This window comes from Oncorhynchus tshawytscha, linkage group LG21 (assembly GCF_018296145.1).
Source record: "Oncorhynchus tshawytscha isolate Ot180627B linkage group LG21, Otsh_v2.0, whole genome shotgun sequence".
Classification (NCBI taxonomy): Eukaryota; Metazoa; Chordata; class Actinopteri; order Salmoniformes; family Salmonidae; genus Oncorhynchus; species Oncorhynchus tshawytscha.
In genome coordinates, this window is record NC_056449.1 from 10335847 (window position 1) to 10349189 (window position 13343).

Genomic DNA, 13343 nt, shown 5'->3' on the forward strand with positions numbered 1-13343 from the left:
GAGCTGTACGACGCAACGTGGAGTGCCTGGACACAGCCCTTAGCCGTGGTATATTGGCCATATATCACAAACCCCTGAGGTGCCTTATTGCTATTATAAACTGGTTACCAACGTAATTAGAGCAGTAAAAAATAAATGCTTTGCCATACTTATGGTATGCGATCTAATATACCATGGCTGTCAGCATTCAGCATTCAGCATTCTGAATCAGCATTCAGGGCTCAAACCACCCAGTTTATAATATGTTGTTTACCATGTGAATGTAAGTTTTAAGAGTAGTTTTGACAATCCAGGGTTAGAGTCACTTTCTCGTGTCAAAATAGCACAGGGCCACCAGAGCGCAGTAAGAGGGATTTTTGTTGTGAAATTTAGAATATTAATTATTTAATTTTGGTGTGGTGACCGTTGCTTTACCTGGCGTTCCCCGGTGTTGTGGCTTTCTTTGGTGATATGTATGTAGATTGATGTAGTTTAGTGGGCCTCCAACAGTGTGGCAATGTGTTTGTCTCTGGTTGACTAGCTGGGCAAGGAGGGTTCAGTTTTGTCTGAGGTGGCAATGTATAGCCCAAATACCTCAAAGAAGCCCTCTCATCCCAAAGTCCCTCCTCCTTGTTCTGTCTTACGACCTCTTGGCCAAACACTGAAACAACATTCACAGAGCTTGATTTGAGAGCTTCAGAGTCACATTAATATCCCGAGCTATTGTGTGTGTGTGTGTGCATGTGCAATGTGTGGCAATGACTGTATGGTTCATGTGGGAGTGTGTTTATGTGTGTATCTGACTGTGTAGTTTTACAATGTTTGTGTGTAGCAGTTTCTATATATGTGCATGTATGTATGTGTATTTGTCCTGTGTAATTGTCCCGTATACTGTACATGTGTGTTCTGTGTTTGTGTCCTACTCAAGCCCCATTCACTGTGATTTCTGTACTCCCCCACCAGGCCTGAACCTATTTACAGTGTCATCCACAAACAACCTGGGGACAGCGGGGTACCCCTGGGTCTCTACAGCGGGGGGATACCCCGGGACACAGGCTACTGTTCTGGCCAAGGCCCAGTCCCCTCCTCTGGCAGGTACTAACCCAGTGGCGTCGCTTGGTCCGCTTAGCTAATCTTACTAACTAGCTACAGCCCTGTGTTGTCCTACCTTCACCCGCCTCGCCACACCTGTATCTGGGCTTGGCAGTAGACTGTGGTGCCTGGAGACAGGGGAGAAGTGGTGATAGAGGGGGATCACCATGGCAAAGGTTTAGGGACGTGGCTCCACTTTGAGACTAGAGGAGGAGGAGAGATGGCAGCAGATAGAAGAACAAAGGGATGAAGAGAAAGGGAAGTTAGGAGGGAAAAGGAGGAAGGAGTGCTCTTTGTGCTGACAGAGCTCTCTTGTAAGGGAGGGTGTCCCATCTATGTCTGATAGAATCTATCGGTCTGCGTGTAACAGTCTATACATGTCTTACCTCTCCATGTCTGCTCCTGCTTTTACTGTTGGTGGTCATACTCACAGTATACATCTATAAAAGCCTTTACAGTGCTCTGTGTCACTTTTGTAAGGTTGAAATAACCACAGCGGCTTCGATAATGATCTGCTTTGACTACCTGTCTTAGATGGATAACATCTGAAACAGCCCTCCCCCAAGTCAAGTGTGAAAGTGTTCCACCGGTATTGGTTTCATCCTTTATTTTGTATATCCAGAGTTAATATTTAATCGTTGTTTTTCCTACACTGGCATGCTCCATTTTGACTTCACATCTAACCTCCATTTACTTATTGCTTGTGTTTATAAACACCATTTTACATTAAGAGTAAAAAATACTATGTGCTAATAGTGTTAAATCATCAAACTGATCATAAATATGAATTAGAAACAGAAGCATTAGTACAGTCCTGAGCTGAGAGCAGCCCTAGCCTGAGCCGGCTGACTGAGTTATACCTGCCCTTCACAGAGACACACGTCTCCACAGGACCGCTCGCTGGCACAAGCTGCTCAATTCCATCTGGCAGGAGCCGAGTCTAACCAAGGCCCGAGTCCCCAGCCAAGCCACTGTCATTGTCCTAGCTTCCCTCCTGAAAACCTCTACTGCAGATATATGGACAGAATGTCTATTAGTGTGTGTCTGGCTTGTTTATGAGTGTGTATTTAATGTAATCTACCGGTCTCTGTGTGTGTAGAGTTGATTAGTTTTATGTGTGGTCATATATTTGTGTTGCCTGTCTGCTGTCTGTCCTACCTCCCTCATCAATCACCATGTAGTCATGGATGAATGCCTTTGTTGCTGGTTGCATGCCACTGTATTTATGATTGTGTAGAGTATGTGTGTCTAATCTATGTCAGTGTGCATGGATGCCTGTGTTTGTGTGTGTGTGTGTACAGAACATGCCACCAGTGCCTGTTGTATGTGCCAGTGTGTGTGCATACAGTATATGCTTGCATGCAGGTGTGTGTGTAGACAGACTGAGGGGGTAAAGTGAACAGATAATATTGGGAGAAGGTGTAACTGGAGGCTGTCATCACACACACACACACACGCGCACAGGAATGTTTTGCCTGCTGCTGTCCTTATGTAAATATAAACACTGGGCTGTGGTTTTACCATAAATGTATTGGGAAGTGAGAGGCTTATCCAGCACGGGGCAGCAAATGAGGAGTGCCGGACATTCCTGCAGCTGTCGTGATTCATCTACACTCTGGGAAAACCAGGCCATGCACCCAGGTCCACCCCCTCCCCTCCTCACAAAGGCAGCCCACGCTGCCAACATTAATCACATACACTGATCTACTCAGACATTTCCTCATAATGTGCTGACGCATAGACACACACACACACATTAATGTTGGCTCCCTCACGTTGCAATATAACTCATACACACACACATAAAGACACTTGTTGGTATACATTACATGCATACCCACCCAGACAACACACACATCAACACACATGCCCCTGGTCTACAAACACACACATGCCCCTGCTCTGTCTTCCAGGGCCTATACAGTATGGCAAGTCTGCTTCAAACCTAAACAGAGAGACGTTGTCACGGATGACATCATCCCAACAGACTTCCAGTCCAGTCAGACTAGATCAACGTCTAGATGCATCAGATTCCCTGCTGTCGGATAGGAGATAGACCTCCCTGCAGGAGGATTTGCATAGGATTTTATTCTCATGGTTTTTATTGGAAGATGATTATTCTAGTGTAAAGCGAGGGCTTCCCGAGGAGTGGAGCTAGACTCAGTCAGAGAGAGAGGACCGGAATCGTCTGCCCTGTGTCCATCTGCGACACCATGCGTCCCCCTCAGTGGTGCTGCCATCATCTCAGACACATTCACCTCTCCATCTGACACTACGACCTCCTCTCTGCATGGTGGAGGATATTCTGGAGACGTAGAACCTACGACACCATTCTGTCCTGAAACAACAGACCCTAGATCAGGAGGGATACATACCATGCTATGTGAAGTAGAGACCATTCTAAACAGCGGCCTAATCACCACGGTAACCAACGACCCCCTGGATCTAGAAGCCCTCATCCCAAATCACATGTTATTGTTAAAGTCGAAGCCTGACCTACCCCCTGCAACCTTTCAAAACAACTACCTGTACATCAGACGGCGTTGGAAGCAAGTCCAGTACATGGCCGACACATATTTTGGAAGAGATGGACATAGGAGTACCTGCCAGTACCTGCAACAAAGTGAAACGCAGCTTTAGTGAAGGAGATGTGGTTCTGGTCATGGACCCCACTGCACCACGTAGTGCATGGATACTCGGAAAGGTTCTTGAGACCAAGCCTGATTCCAAGGGGTTAGTAGGTGCAGTACGCTTGAAAACAGGAACCAACATTATAGAAATGTTGGTTCTTTTTTTAACCTTTATTTAACTAGGCAAGTCAGTTAAGAACAAATTCTTATTTACAATGACGACCTAAACCGGCCAAACCCAGACGACGCTGGGCCAATTGTGCGCCACCCTATGGGACTCCCAATCGCAGCCGGTTGTGATACAGCCTAGATGGAAAGCGCATTCAAGTTCAGTAAAGAATTGAATCACTCTGTGTGACTGTGTTCGTCGACAGACTGTCTCCACCTCCTCAAAAGTCTCGCTAAAACCCTCTCATTATTTATTTCTCTCTCTCTCGATTTCACATTAAATACAATTGGGACTGGTGTGTAGGAGCCAAATAGGTCATTTTGTATATTTGCATGTTTTCAATTCATGATGCATGTCTGTTTTATGTGTGTTTGCCATTAATCCCCTGTCAAGTGTGTGTACCCCCTCTACTGGCCAATGGAGAATACAGTTAAAAGGCATACATTCTCCAAGGCCTACTGGGAGTGACTGGGAGGGCAGCACACAGTCTTTTGACCATACCAGACCATGTGTACCATGCTGTTTGTTTCTTTAGTTTAATGATCAGAATTACTTTTGGTAGAATTGTGTACACTTTTGTACCCATGTATTATTATTTTTCAACTTGAATCAAACTCTGGACATTGGATTTGTCTGCGTCAAGACTAACATTTCACCACTCTCCATTGTGGCTAAATGACTAGAATGGAAATTGTATTGGGACAATTTTATTGGACAATTTAGCCACTACAGGAACCATATGCAGATATCTTAGTATACAGTATGTCACTTTTGTTTTTATAGGCTGTGTGACCTTTAATTTATCCAGGTTAATCTCGTTGAGATAAAATATATTTTTCAAGTGAGACCTAACGACGAGAATGGTGTTTGTTTTTGAGTGTGTGTCTTTGCTGACCAATACCACAACCTGAACTGTTTAGCTGGGCGCTATCAGAGAGTAAAGAATGCTATTGGCCAGGACTGTTTGCCCAGAGACTAGATACTGTAAACACAACAGGAATCTACAGAGCAGTGCAGCAGGTGAGCTAATCAATAACTTGGTGTTGTTCTTCCATTGTGAATGCGCTCAACCTTTGACTGGTAAGCTTTGAGAGCATCACAGGGATATATACACATTAGCAGCAAGCCCTTCTATGGCCCTTCTATGGCCACTGGAAACCATTCATAGACGGGGGAAAGATTAGAACAGGCTAATCATAGTTCAGGATCAGTTGAACGCCTGAGTTAGTCTAAACTGTTAATCATTCATTGCGCCTGGTTTATTCTTAGCCGCTCTGAGAGGCTTGAAATATCTTGAACCGTCTGTCGCCTTTTCCATGTCAAATTAGAATGAAATAATAGGTCTAGGAGGAGAGAGGCAGTGGCGGTAGAATCCACTGGAGAATGTGAAGGTGAAAACTAGAAGGACAAGAGAGCAGTCTTTCTTTCATCTATATATACCAGCCCTGCATACTTTGGGCTTGTGAGTCTGCTACAGAGAGAGAAAGAAAGGGAGCTAATGTTTAACACCGAGACTTGGTCTGTCTGTCTGCCTATGTTTGTGGAAAATGTTGGTCCGCAGTGTCCACCATTAATCAGCCAAGCAGAACCAATTACTGGCTGAGGCGCGGGAGAGCCAGAGCAGAGTGCTGGGGCAGCGCGACCCGCTAAACCCCACATCTCCATTCAGAGCATTAGGACTGGGCTGCCTCAGCCAAAACACTGAGGGGAGGGGGGATGGCTCGTTACAGAGAGGGAGAGGCAAAGCGAGAGAGGGAGAGAGAGAGAACAAGAGCCAGAGCGAGTGGGAGAGAGAGAGAATAAGATAGACAGGCCCATAGAGGCATGGAGAGAGGAGAGGGACAGGCATAGAGCGTAAAGGTTTTATAGCACCATAATGGTTTACATTTCTGGTGTGGATGAAAAAACAGGGGAAGGGGAGTCAGGTCCCAGAATTGCCCCAAGCATTTTTTTCCTGATTTTAGGATTCCATACATGTGCTGGCACAAAACACACACACACATTTACTTGAGAGCATCAGCACTCAAATAACTCAAACAGCATGTAGTCTGAAGGTCTTCCCATCAACATCCCACTCCCGCCGCCTTTTGCTGTGATACACAGCCCTCTGAGCCACACAAGGGAAGCCTGGGCAACAAAATGAGGAAGCTTGGAACGGGGGAACCTACCCTGGCTGTTTCCTGTAGGATGTGGTTCTGTTCTGTAGAGATGGCTCTGGTCTAGTCTGTGTGGGTGGGTGAGGTTTAAGTCTTGTCCTGTTGCTGATGAGGAGTAGAATGTAACAGCCAACAAAGTGGAGCTGTATCTCATCACACAACATCCTGAGATTACGTCTGTACACAGCGAGCCTCAACCAGAGCTCCTCTCACAAGCATGGCAAAGATAGAGAGTGGGGTTAGGGGGCTTTGAGACGTTGCTTGGAGTTGACGTAATAATGTACCACAGTCAATAGCCACCATGTTTGCAGTGAACATCTCATCCTCCATGTCATTTGTGAGAGCTCACCCCAAGCGGCTGAGGAAGTGACTGTCATTCAGGAGCAAACACAGGATCCTCAGGTAACCATGGTGATGCATGTGTCTGAGTTGGAATGGTCCAATACTGTCTGGTCCGATGTGCGGGGTACAACGATCTTCTTGTGTCGCTGCATGCGGTTATTTTTAAGATGATCTCTCTCGTGTGCTACTCACGTTTGTTACTCCGTTGTGTATGTAAGGGTGATATTGTTTTTCAAAAAGGTATTCATCCTTCAGAAATATATATAGAAAGGAGCCTCTGCAAGGCAGAATTGTACATGGATGACAGAAAGAAAAGGAGAGTGTGTATGTGTGTGGTCAGTATGGGCTTATTACATTTCTGTGACTCATCCTCCCATGTGGGAACAAACCTAATGCAGTAATTGCAAAAAGACTTGCCTACTATAGTTCCTGACTTTCACTGCCAAACAGGCTTTATTCACATGCTCTAATTTGAGACTATGGGCATGAATCTTAAATGTATAGACTCTCAATTGAGGAAATGTATAATTTAAGGGTATTGTAACAGTCCAGGATGTACTGATATGGATTTTAGATCATGAGATATTTATGTAAGTACCATCCAATCATTGCTCTTCAGTCAAAGTGCCTTTCATTTATGTTATTAAACCTTTGTGAAACCATATAAAAACGTACCATGCCTCTTCACATGTTATACTAGAACAATCAGGGTTGTTTTCAGTCAGGACCTGAAACTAACGCTAGGAAAGTATGTATGCATTTGCTCCCATTGATGTAAAAAAGGTCTCTACAGCAACTTGGAGCACAGCCATTAGGGATTGAGTAGGAATTGTTATTGTGGACCGCAGGCTGAGTACTAGAGCGAAGACCACTAATGGGAACCATGTGGAGAGTTTTGTTGAGACGGGCTCTCTGTGTGTGTGTGTGTGTGTGTGTGTGTGTGTGTGTGTCAGCTTCTAGGGCATCTGCGGTGTGTCTTTGCCTTACAGTCTGAGGCATGTTCTCAGAAGTCTTTTGATGGTCCCTAGCAGTGGTTTGGCCTCTCCAGGATCCTCAGTCCAACACAGTCTGGAATTCAGCCTGCCTGATGATGACTCACAGCGGCTAAAGCTAAAACAGAGCTGCAGCAGGGGCAGTCAAGTGTGGGGCTGCTGCTCTCTGTGTGTGTGCGTGTGTGCGTGTGTGTGTTTTTCAGGGGGCAAATTGTTCATCCTAAGACGGCATGTCTTGGTGGGCCCTGTTGCGCCAAAGCATTGTTCGAGGTGAAGTCGAATCATAATCATGTTCTTCCTGTAGGCCTATTACCAGTGTAGTTCAGCATATTTGAAAGTGCTGTCTGTATTTAATTTCCCTTTTCTCCTTTTTTTCCGTTCCATTTGTGGAAAGGATGTTTATTACTCATTTGAATGCTGGGATTGTTTCCCCTGCAAAAGCATATGAAAGTGTTCACTTTCAAAAATGTATAGAAAGTGCTACTCTTCAGGCTCCGCTGCAGCATATTCCAAGGATTGTATACTTACTGCAAAATGAGAGATGTATGTGTCGCCTTTTCCAGAATACAAGAGAGTCCCATGTATGAACAAATGTTGGTGTGGGCTGTTTCCTAAACTGCCTCTGTCTCCCCTTTGTCTTTTTGTCTTTCATCCCTTTTCCCTCTCTCTCTCTCTCTCTCTCTCCTCCCTTTTTTGCTCTTCGTCTCTTTCTCAACTTCTCTCTCTCCCATTTTCTCTCCTTATCTCCATTCTCACACTCTGTCTGTCTCCGTCTCTTTCCTGTGCTCCCAGTCCCGCCCTGCGCCCTGATGCTGTCGCTCTGTTTGGCAGGGAGCCGCGGAAGGTGCTGCTTCACAAGGGCTCCACAGGGCTGGGCTTCAACATCGTGGGCGGCGAGGATGGAGAGGGCATCTTTGTCTCATTCATCCTAGCTGGAGGACCAGCAGACCTGAGCGGGGAGCTGAGGAGGGGAGACCGCATCCTCTCGGTCAGTGGCTTATCGGTCCTCGCAACGAACCAACCAGCCAGCTAACCTGTGGCAGGGCTTACACATCTGAGATATTTGCTTAAAACATACTTACAGCAAGTTGCAAAGCTTCTACAGTAGTTAGTGCTTTGTCATAATGACATATATAGCTACAGCTGTACATGGTTTAGCACTGAAGATTTACCATCAAAGACTTGCCTTTACAAATAGACAATTTTAGCAATGTAGAGAGGAGTAGACCCAAAGGGGTAACAAGATAAAGATGATATCTTGGGCAGCATGGAGTCAAAGTAATCAAAAGAGACAGCATTGGACCATCTTCCAGTCAAGTTCACAGCTCTCATATAAATCAATAATCTCTTATAGCTAACGCAAGGCCCCCCATGATGACAGATGGGTACCTTTCTGGAGGGCACATCTGCTCAATGGCCCTGCTGGAATTGTGAACCAGGCATTTTCTCTAGTCACAATCCTCTTAATCATGCCAAGGTCATTCTTCTACTGATTGAAAACGAATCATCAAGCTGGTGATCCAAGAAAGAAAGGAATGATAGGCTGAGGCTCTCCTCCACATCCTTATGTCAAAGCCAGGTAGTCCCATTCCCTTGTAGGCTAAATATCTCTGTGAGGAACAGTGCTGGATTGTCCATTGACCTGGTAATCAAGGCTCCATGGCTGAGGTCCTGCCCTGTGCTGTGTGTCTCAGGTGAACGGGGTGAACCTGCGGAACGCCACACATGAGCAGGCAGCTGCAGCGCTGAAGCGGGCCGGCCAGACAGTCACCATCATTGCCCAGTACCGACCAGAAGGTAGGAGTTTCTCTCTCTCTCACTCACACACACACCAAAAACCACAAAAACCTTGGCCAAGCCAGTCACACGCGCCATCGTGCACATGTTGATTTTGTCTGTGGACAGGTCGAAACACACATGAAACATTCATGAACATTTAGCTAGCTTGTGTTGCTAGTTAATTTGGCATGGAAGATGAACATTGGGTTGTTATTTCACCTGAAATTCATGTAGTATTTTTTTTTTGCTGGATCTTTGGTGATTAATCCACAGATAAAATGGGAAACCTAGTTATCTTTGATTAATCTCTCCTCGCTTCATCTTTCAATCACCCACGTGGGTTAGTATGCTCATGAAAACCAATGAGTAGATGGGAGAGGAGGGACTTGCAGAGCGTCGGGCAAGTTCTATTTTAGCATCTGGCTACGCAGACGCTCGAGCAGTTTGGAGGAAATTATTGAATAACATGTACACTGAACAAAAATGTGAACATGCAACAATTTCTAAGATTTTACTGAGATACAGTTCATATAAGGAAATCAGTCAAATAAGGAAATCAGTCAATTGGAATAAATTCATTAGGCCCTAATCTATGGATTTCACATGACTGGGGATACAAGATATGCATATGTTGGTCACAGATACCTTAAAAAATAGGTAGGGTAGGTGCATGGATCAGAAAACCAGTCAATATCTGGTGTGACCACTATTTGCCTCATGCAGCGCGACATCTCCTTCGGATAGAGTTGATCAGCGAGCCTTCCAAGTGGCGCAGTGGTCGAAGGCACTGCATCACTACAGACCCGGGTTCGTTCCCAGGCTGTGTTCGGGAGTCCCATAGGGCGGCGCACAATTGGCCCAGCATTGTCCAGGTTAGGGAAGGGTTTGTCTGGGGGGGCTTTACTTGGGTCATCACGCTCTAGCGACTCCTTGTGGCAGGCCGGGTGCCTGCAGCCTGACCCCGGTCGTCAGTTGAATGGTGTTTCCTCCGACACATTGGTGCGGCTGGCTTCCAGGTTAAGCGGGCGGGTGTTAAGAAGCGTGGTTTGGCAGGTCATGTTTCGGAGGACACATAACTCGACCTTCGCCTCCAGAGCCCAATCTTGAGACAAGATTGAAATTGGGTTAAAAAAAAGACGTAAAACACCAAAAATAAATAAAAAAATTATGAATCAGGCTGTTGATTGTGGCCTGTAGAATGTTGTCCCACTCTTCAATGGCTGTGCGAAGTTGCTGGATATTGGTGGGAAATGGAACACGCTGTTGCACACGTCGATCCAGAGCATCCCAAACATTGTGGCATGTTTGGGGAGTATGCAGGCCATGGAAGAACTGGGCCATTTTCAGCTTCTAGGAATTGTGTATAGATCCTTGCAACATGGGGCCATGCATTAACATACTGAAACATGAGGTGATGGGGATGGATGGATGGCACGATAATGGGCCTCAGGATCTCATAACGGTATCTCTTTGCATTCAAATTGCCACCGATAAAATGCAATTGTGTTTGTTGTCCGCAGCTTATGCCTGCCCATACCATAACCCCAATACCACGGGGCACTCTGTTCACAACGTTGACATCAGCAAACCGCTCGTCCACACGACGTCATCCATGAAGAGCACACTTCTCCAGTGTGCCAGTGGTCATCGAAGGTGAGCATTTACCCACTGAAGTCGGTTATGACCCCCGAACTGCAGTCAGGTCAAGAACCTGGTGAGGATGCAGATGGGCTTCCCTGAGACAGTTTGACAGTTTGTGCAGAAATTCTTCGGTTGTGCAAACCCACAGTTTCATCAACTGTCCGGGTGGCTGGTCTCAGACGATTCCGCAGTTGAATAAGCCAGGATGTGGAGGTCCTGGCGTGGTTACACGTGGTCTCTGGTTGTCTGGTCGGTTGGACGTACTGCCAAATTTGCTACAACAATGGTGGCTTATGGTAGAGAAATGAACATTTAATTATCTGGCAACAACTCTGGTGGACATTCCTGCTGTCAGCATGCCAATTGCACGCTCCCTCAAAATTTGAGACATCCGTGGCATTGTGTTGTGCGACAAAACTGCACATTTTAGAGTGGCCTTTTATTGCCCCAAGCACAAGGTGCACCTGTGTGTTAATCATGCTGTTTAATCAGCTTCTTGATATGCCACACCTGTCAGGTGGATGGATTATTTTGGCAAAGCAGAAATGCTCATGAACAGGGATGTAAAGAAATTTGTGCCCAAAATGTCAGAGAAATAAGCTTTTTGTGTATATGGAAAATCTCTGGAATCTTTTATTTCAGCTCATGAAACATGGGACCAACAATTTACATGTTGCGTTTATAAGTATATGTGTACATTTATTTTTCATCACTTGCGCACACAACGTGTCTGGTCTAGTCAGGGTGTAACCCACATACTTTACATTTTAGTCGCTGTCATCCAAAGCAACCTCAAGTCAGTTTATGTGCAGTAGGGGGCTGCTGAGCAACTGCACAAACAGCTCATTCTTGCTTCTACTTCCAAAGTCATCTTGATCTTTATGTTGTGGAACAGATGTGCTGAATAATCATCTTGGTCTTACTGAAGACTGAGTTACATGAGGGGCATACAGGTGGTCTAGTTAAGCAAACCAGCGCTTACAGTATTTGTATTTCTTACTTTAAAGTGTAGACCTACTAATATAAATATATACTCAACAAAAATATAAATGCAACATGCTACAATTTGAAATATTTTACTGAGTTAGTTCATGTAAGGAAATCAGTCAATTGACATAAATTAACGATGCCCTAATCTATGGATTTCACGACTGGGAATACAGATACAGTATGCGTCTGTTGGTCACAGGTAGGGGTGTGGATCAGAGAAGCAGTTAGTATCTGGTGTGACCACTATTTTCTTCATGCAGCGGGACACATCTCCTTTGCATAGTTGATCAGGCTGTTGATTGGAGCCTGTGGAATGCTGTCCAACTTCTCTTCAATGTCTGTGCGAAGTTTCTGGATGTTGGCGGGAACTGGAACATGTTGTCGTACACATCAATCCAGAGCATTCCAGACATGCTCAATGGGTGACATGTCTGAGTATGCAGGCCATGGAAGAACTGGTACATTTTCAGCTTCCAGGAATTGTGTACAGATCCTTGTGACATGGGGCCATGCATTATCACGCTGAAACATTAGGCGATGGCGGCAGATGAATGGCATGACAATGGGCCTCAGGGTTTCGTCACGGTATCGCTGTGCATTCAAATTGCCATCGATAAAATGCAATTGTGTTTGTTGTCTGTAGCTTCTGCCTGCCTATACCATAACCCCACTGTCACCATGGGACAGTGTCCCCAACTTTGACATCAGCAAACCGCTCGCCCACAGGACGCCATACACGTGGTCTGCGGTTGTGAGGCCTGTTGGACATACTGCCAAATAATCTAAAATGACTTTGGATGCGGTTTATGGTAGAGAAATTAACATTCAATTCTCTGGCAACAACTCTGGTGAAAAAATAAAAACGTAAAGGGGGATGCCTAGCCAGTTGTACAACTGAATGCATTCAACAGTCTTCCGCATTTAACCCAATCCCTCTTAACCAGAGAGGTGCGGACCTTCCTGCAGTCAGCATGCCAATGTGCACACTCCCTCAAAACTTGAGACATATTTGGCATTGTGTTGTGTGACAAAAATGCACATTTTAGAGTGGCCTTTTATTTTCCCCAGCACAAGGTGCACCTGTGTAATGATCATGCCGTTTAATCCGCTTATTGATATGCCACACCTATCAGGTGGATGGATTATCGTGGCAAATGAGAAATGCTCACTAACAGGGACGTAAATAAATGTGTGCACAAAATTAGAGAGATATAAGATGTGTGTATGGAACATTTCTGGGATTATTTGTTTCAGCTCATGAAAATGGGACCAACACTTTACATGTTGTGTTTATATTTTTGTTCAGTGTACACTATAGTAAAACCAATATTTCAGAACCACGTGACATGTAAATGAAACGTGTCCAAATACGTTTAAACTACTGCAGTGCTATAAGCTTGACAACATGCAGCTCTTACCTGGTCTGGTTTTGTTATCTTGAAGAGAGTCTGGTTTGCAAATGAGGACAGTAATAGAGCGTTGTGTGATTGGCTGCTTGTGGCGGGATTCAGATTCCGCTTACATTCGCTGTACATCCAGGGTGAAGTGTAGAGCCAATTGCAAGTCGGGTAAC

General features: G+C 45.3%; 1 protein-coding gene and 1 long non-coding RNA gene across 8 annotated transcripts in view; one reads left to right on the forward strand and one right to left on the reverse strand.

Annotated features, from left to right (window-relative positions):
• The window catches only part of LOC112220888 (disks large homolog 3), a 148031-nt gene that overhangs the window by 98393 nt on the left and 36295 nt on the right, over nt 1-13343 (forward strand). For 5 of the 7 annotated variants that reach the window (XM_042303075.1, XM_042303072.1, XM_024382839.2 and 2 more), the window contains 2 exons: nt 8153-8348; nt 9055-9157. In XM_042303075.1, the coding sequence (XP_042159009.1) occupies nt 8153-8348; nt 9055-9157 (299 nt within the window). The remainder of the gene's footprint in view (nt 1-8152; nt 8349-9054; nt 9158-13343) is intronic. The other 2 variants (XM_042303074.1, XM_024382844.2) reach the window with 1 other exon arrangement.
• LOC112220892 lies at nt 79-13264 on the reverse strand. The gene is made up of 3 exons (XR_002948948.1): nt 13189-13264; nt 3598-3684; nt 79-3409 (listed from the first exon to the last, which is right to left on the reverse strand). It is a non-coding gene; the product is annotated as an uncharacterized LOC112220892 (long non-coding RNA).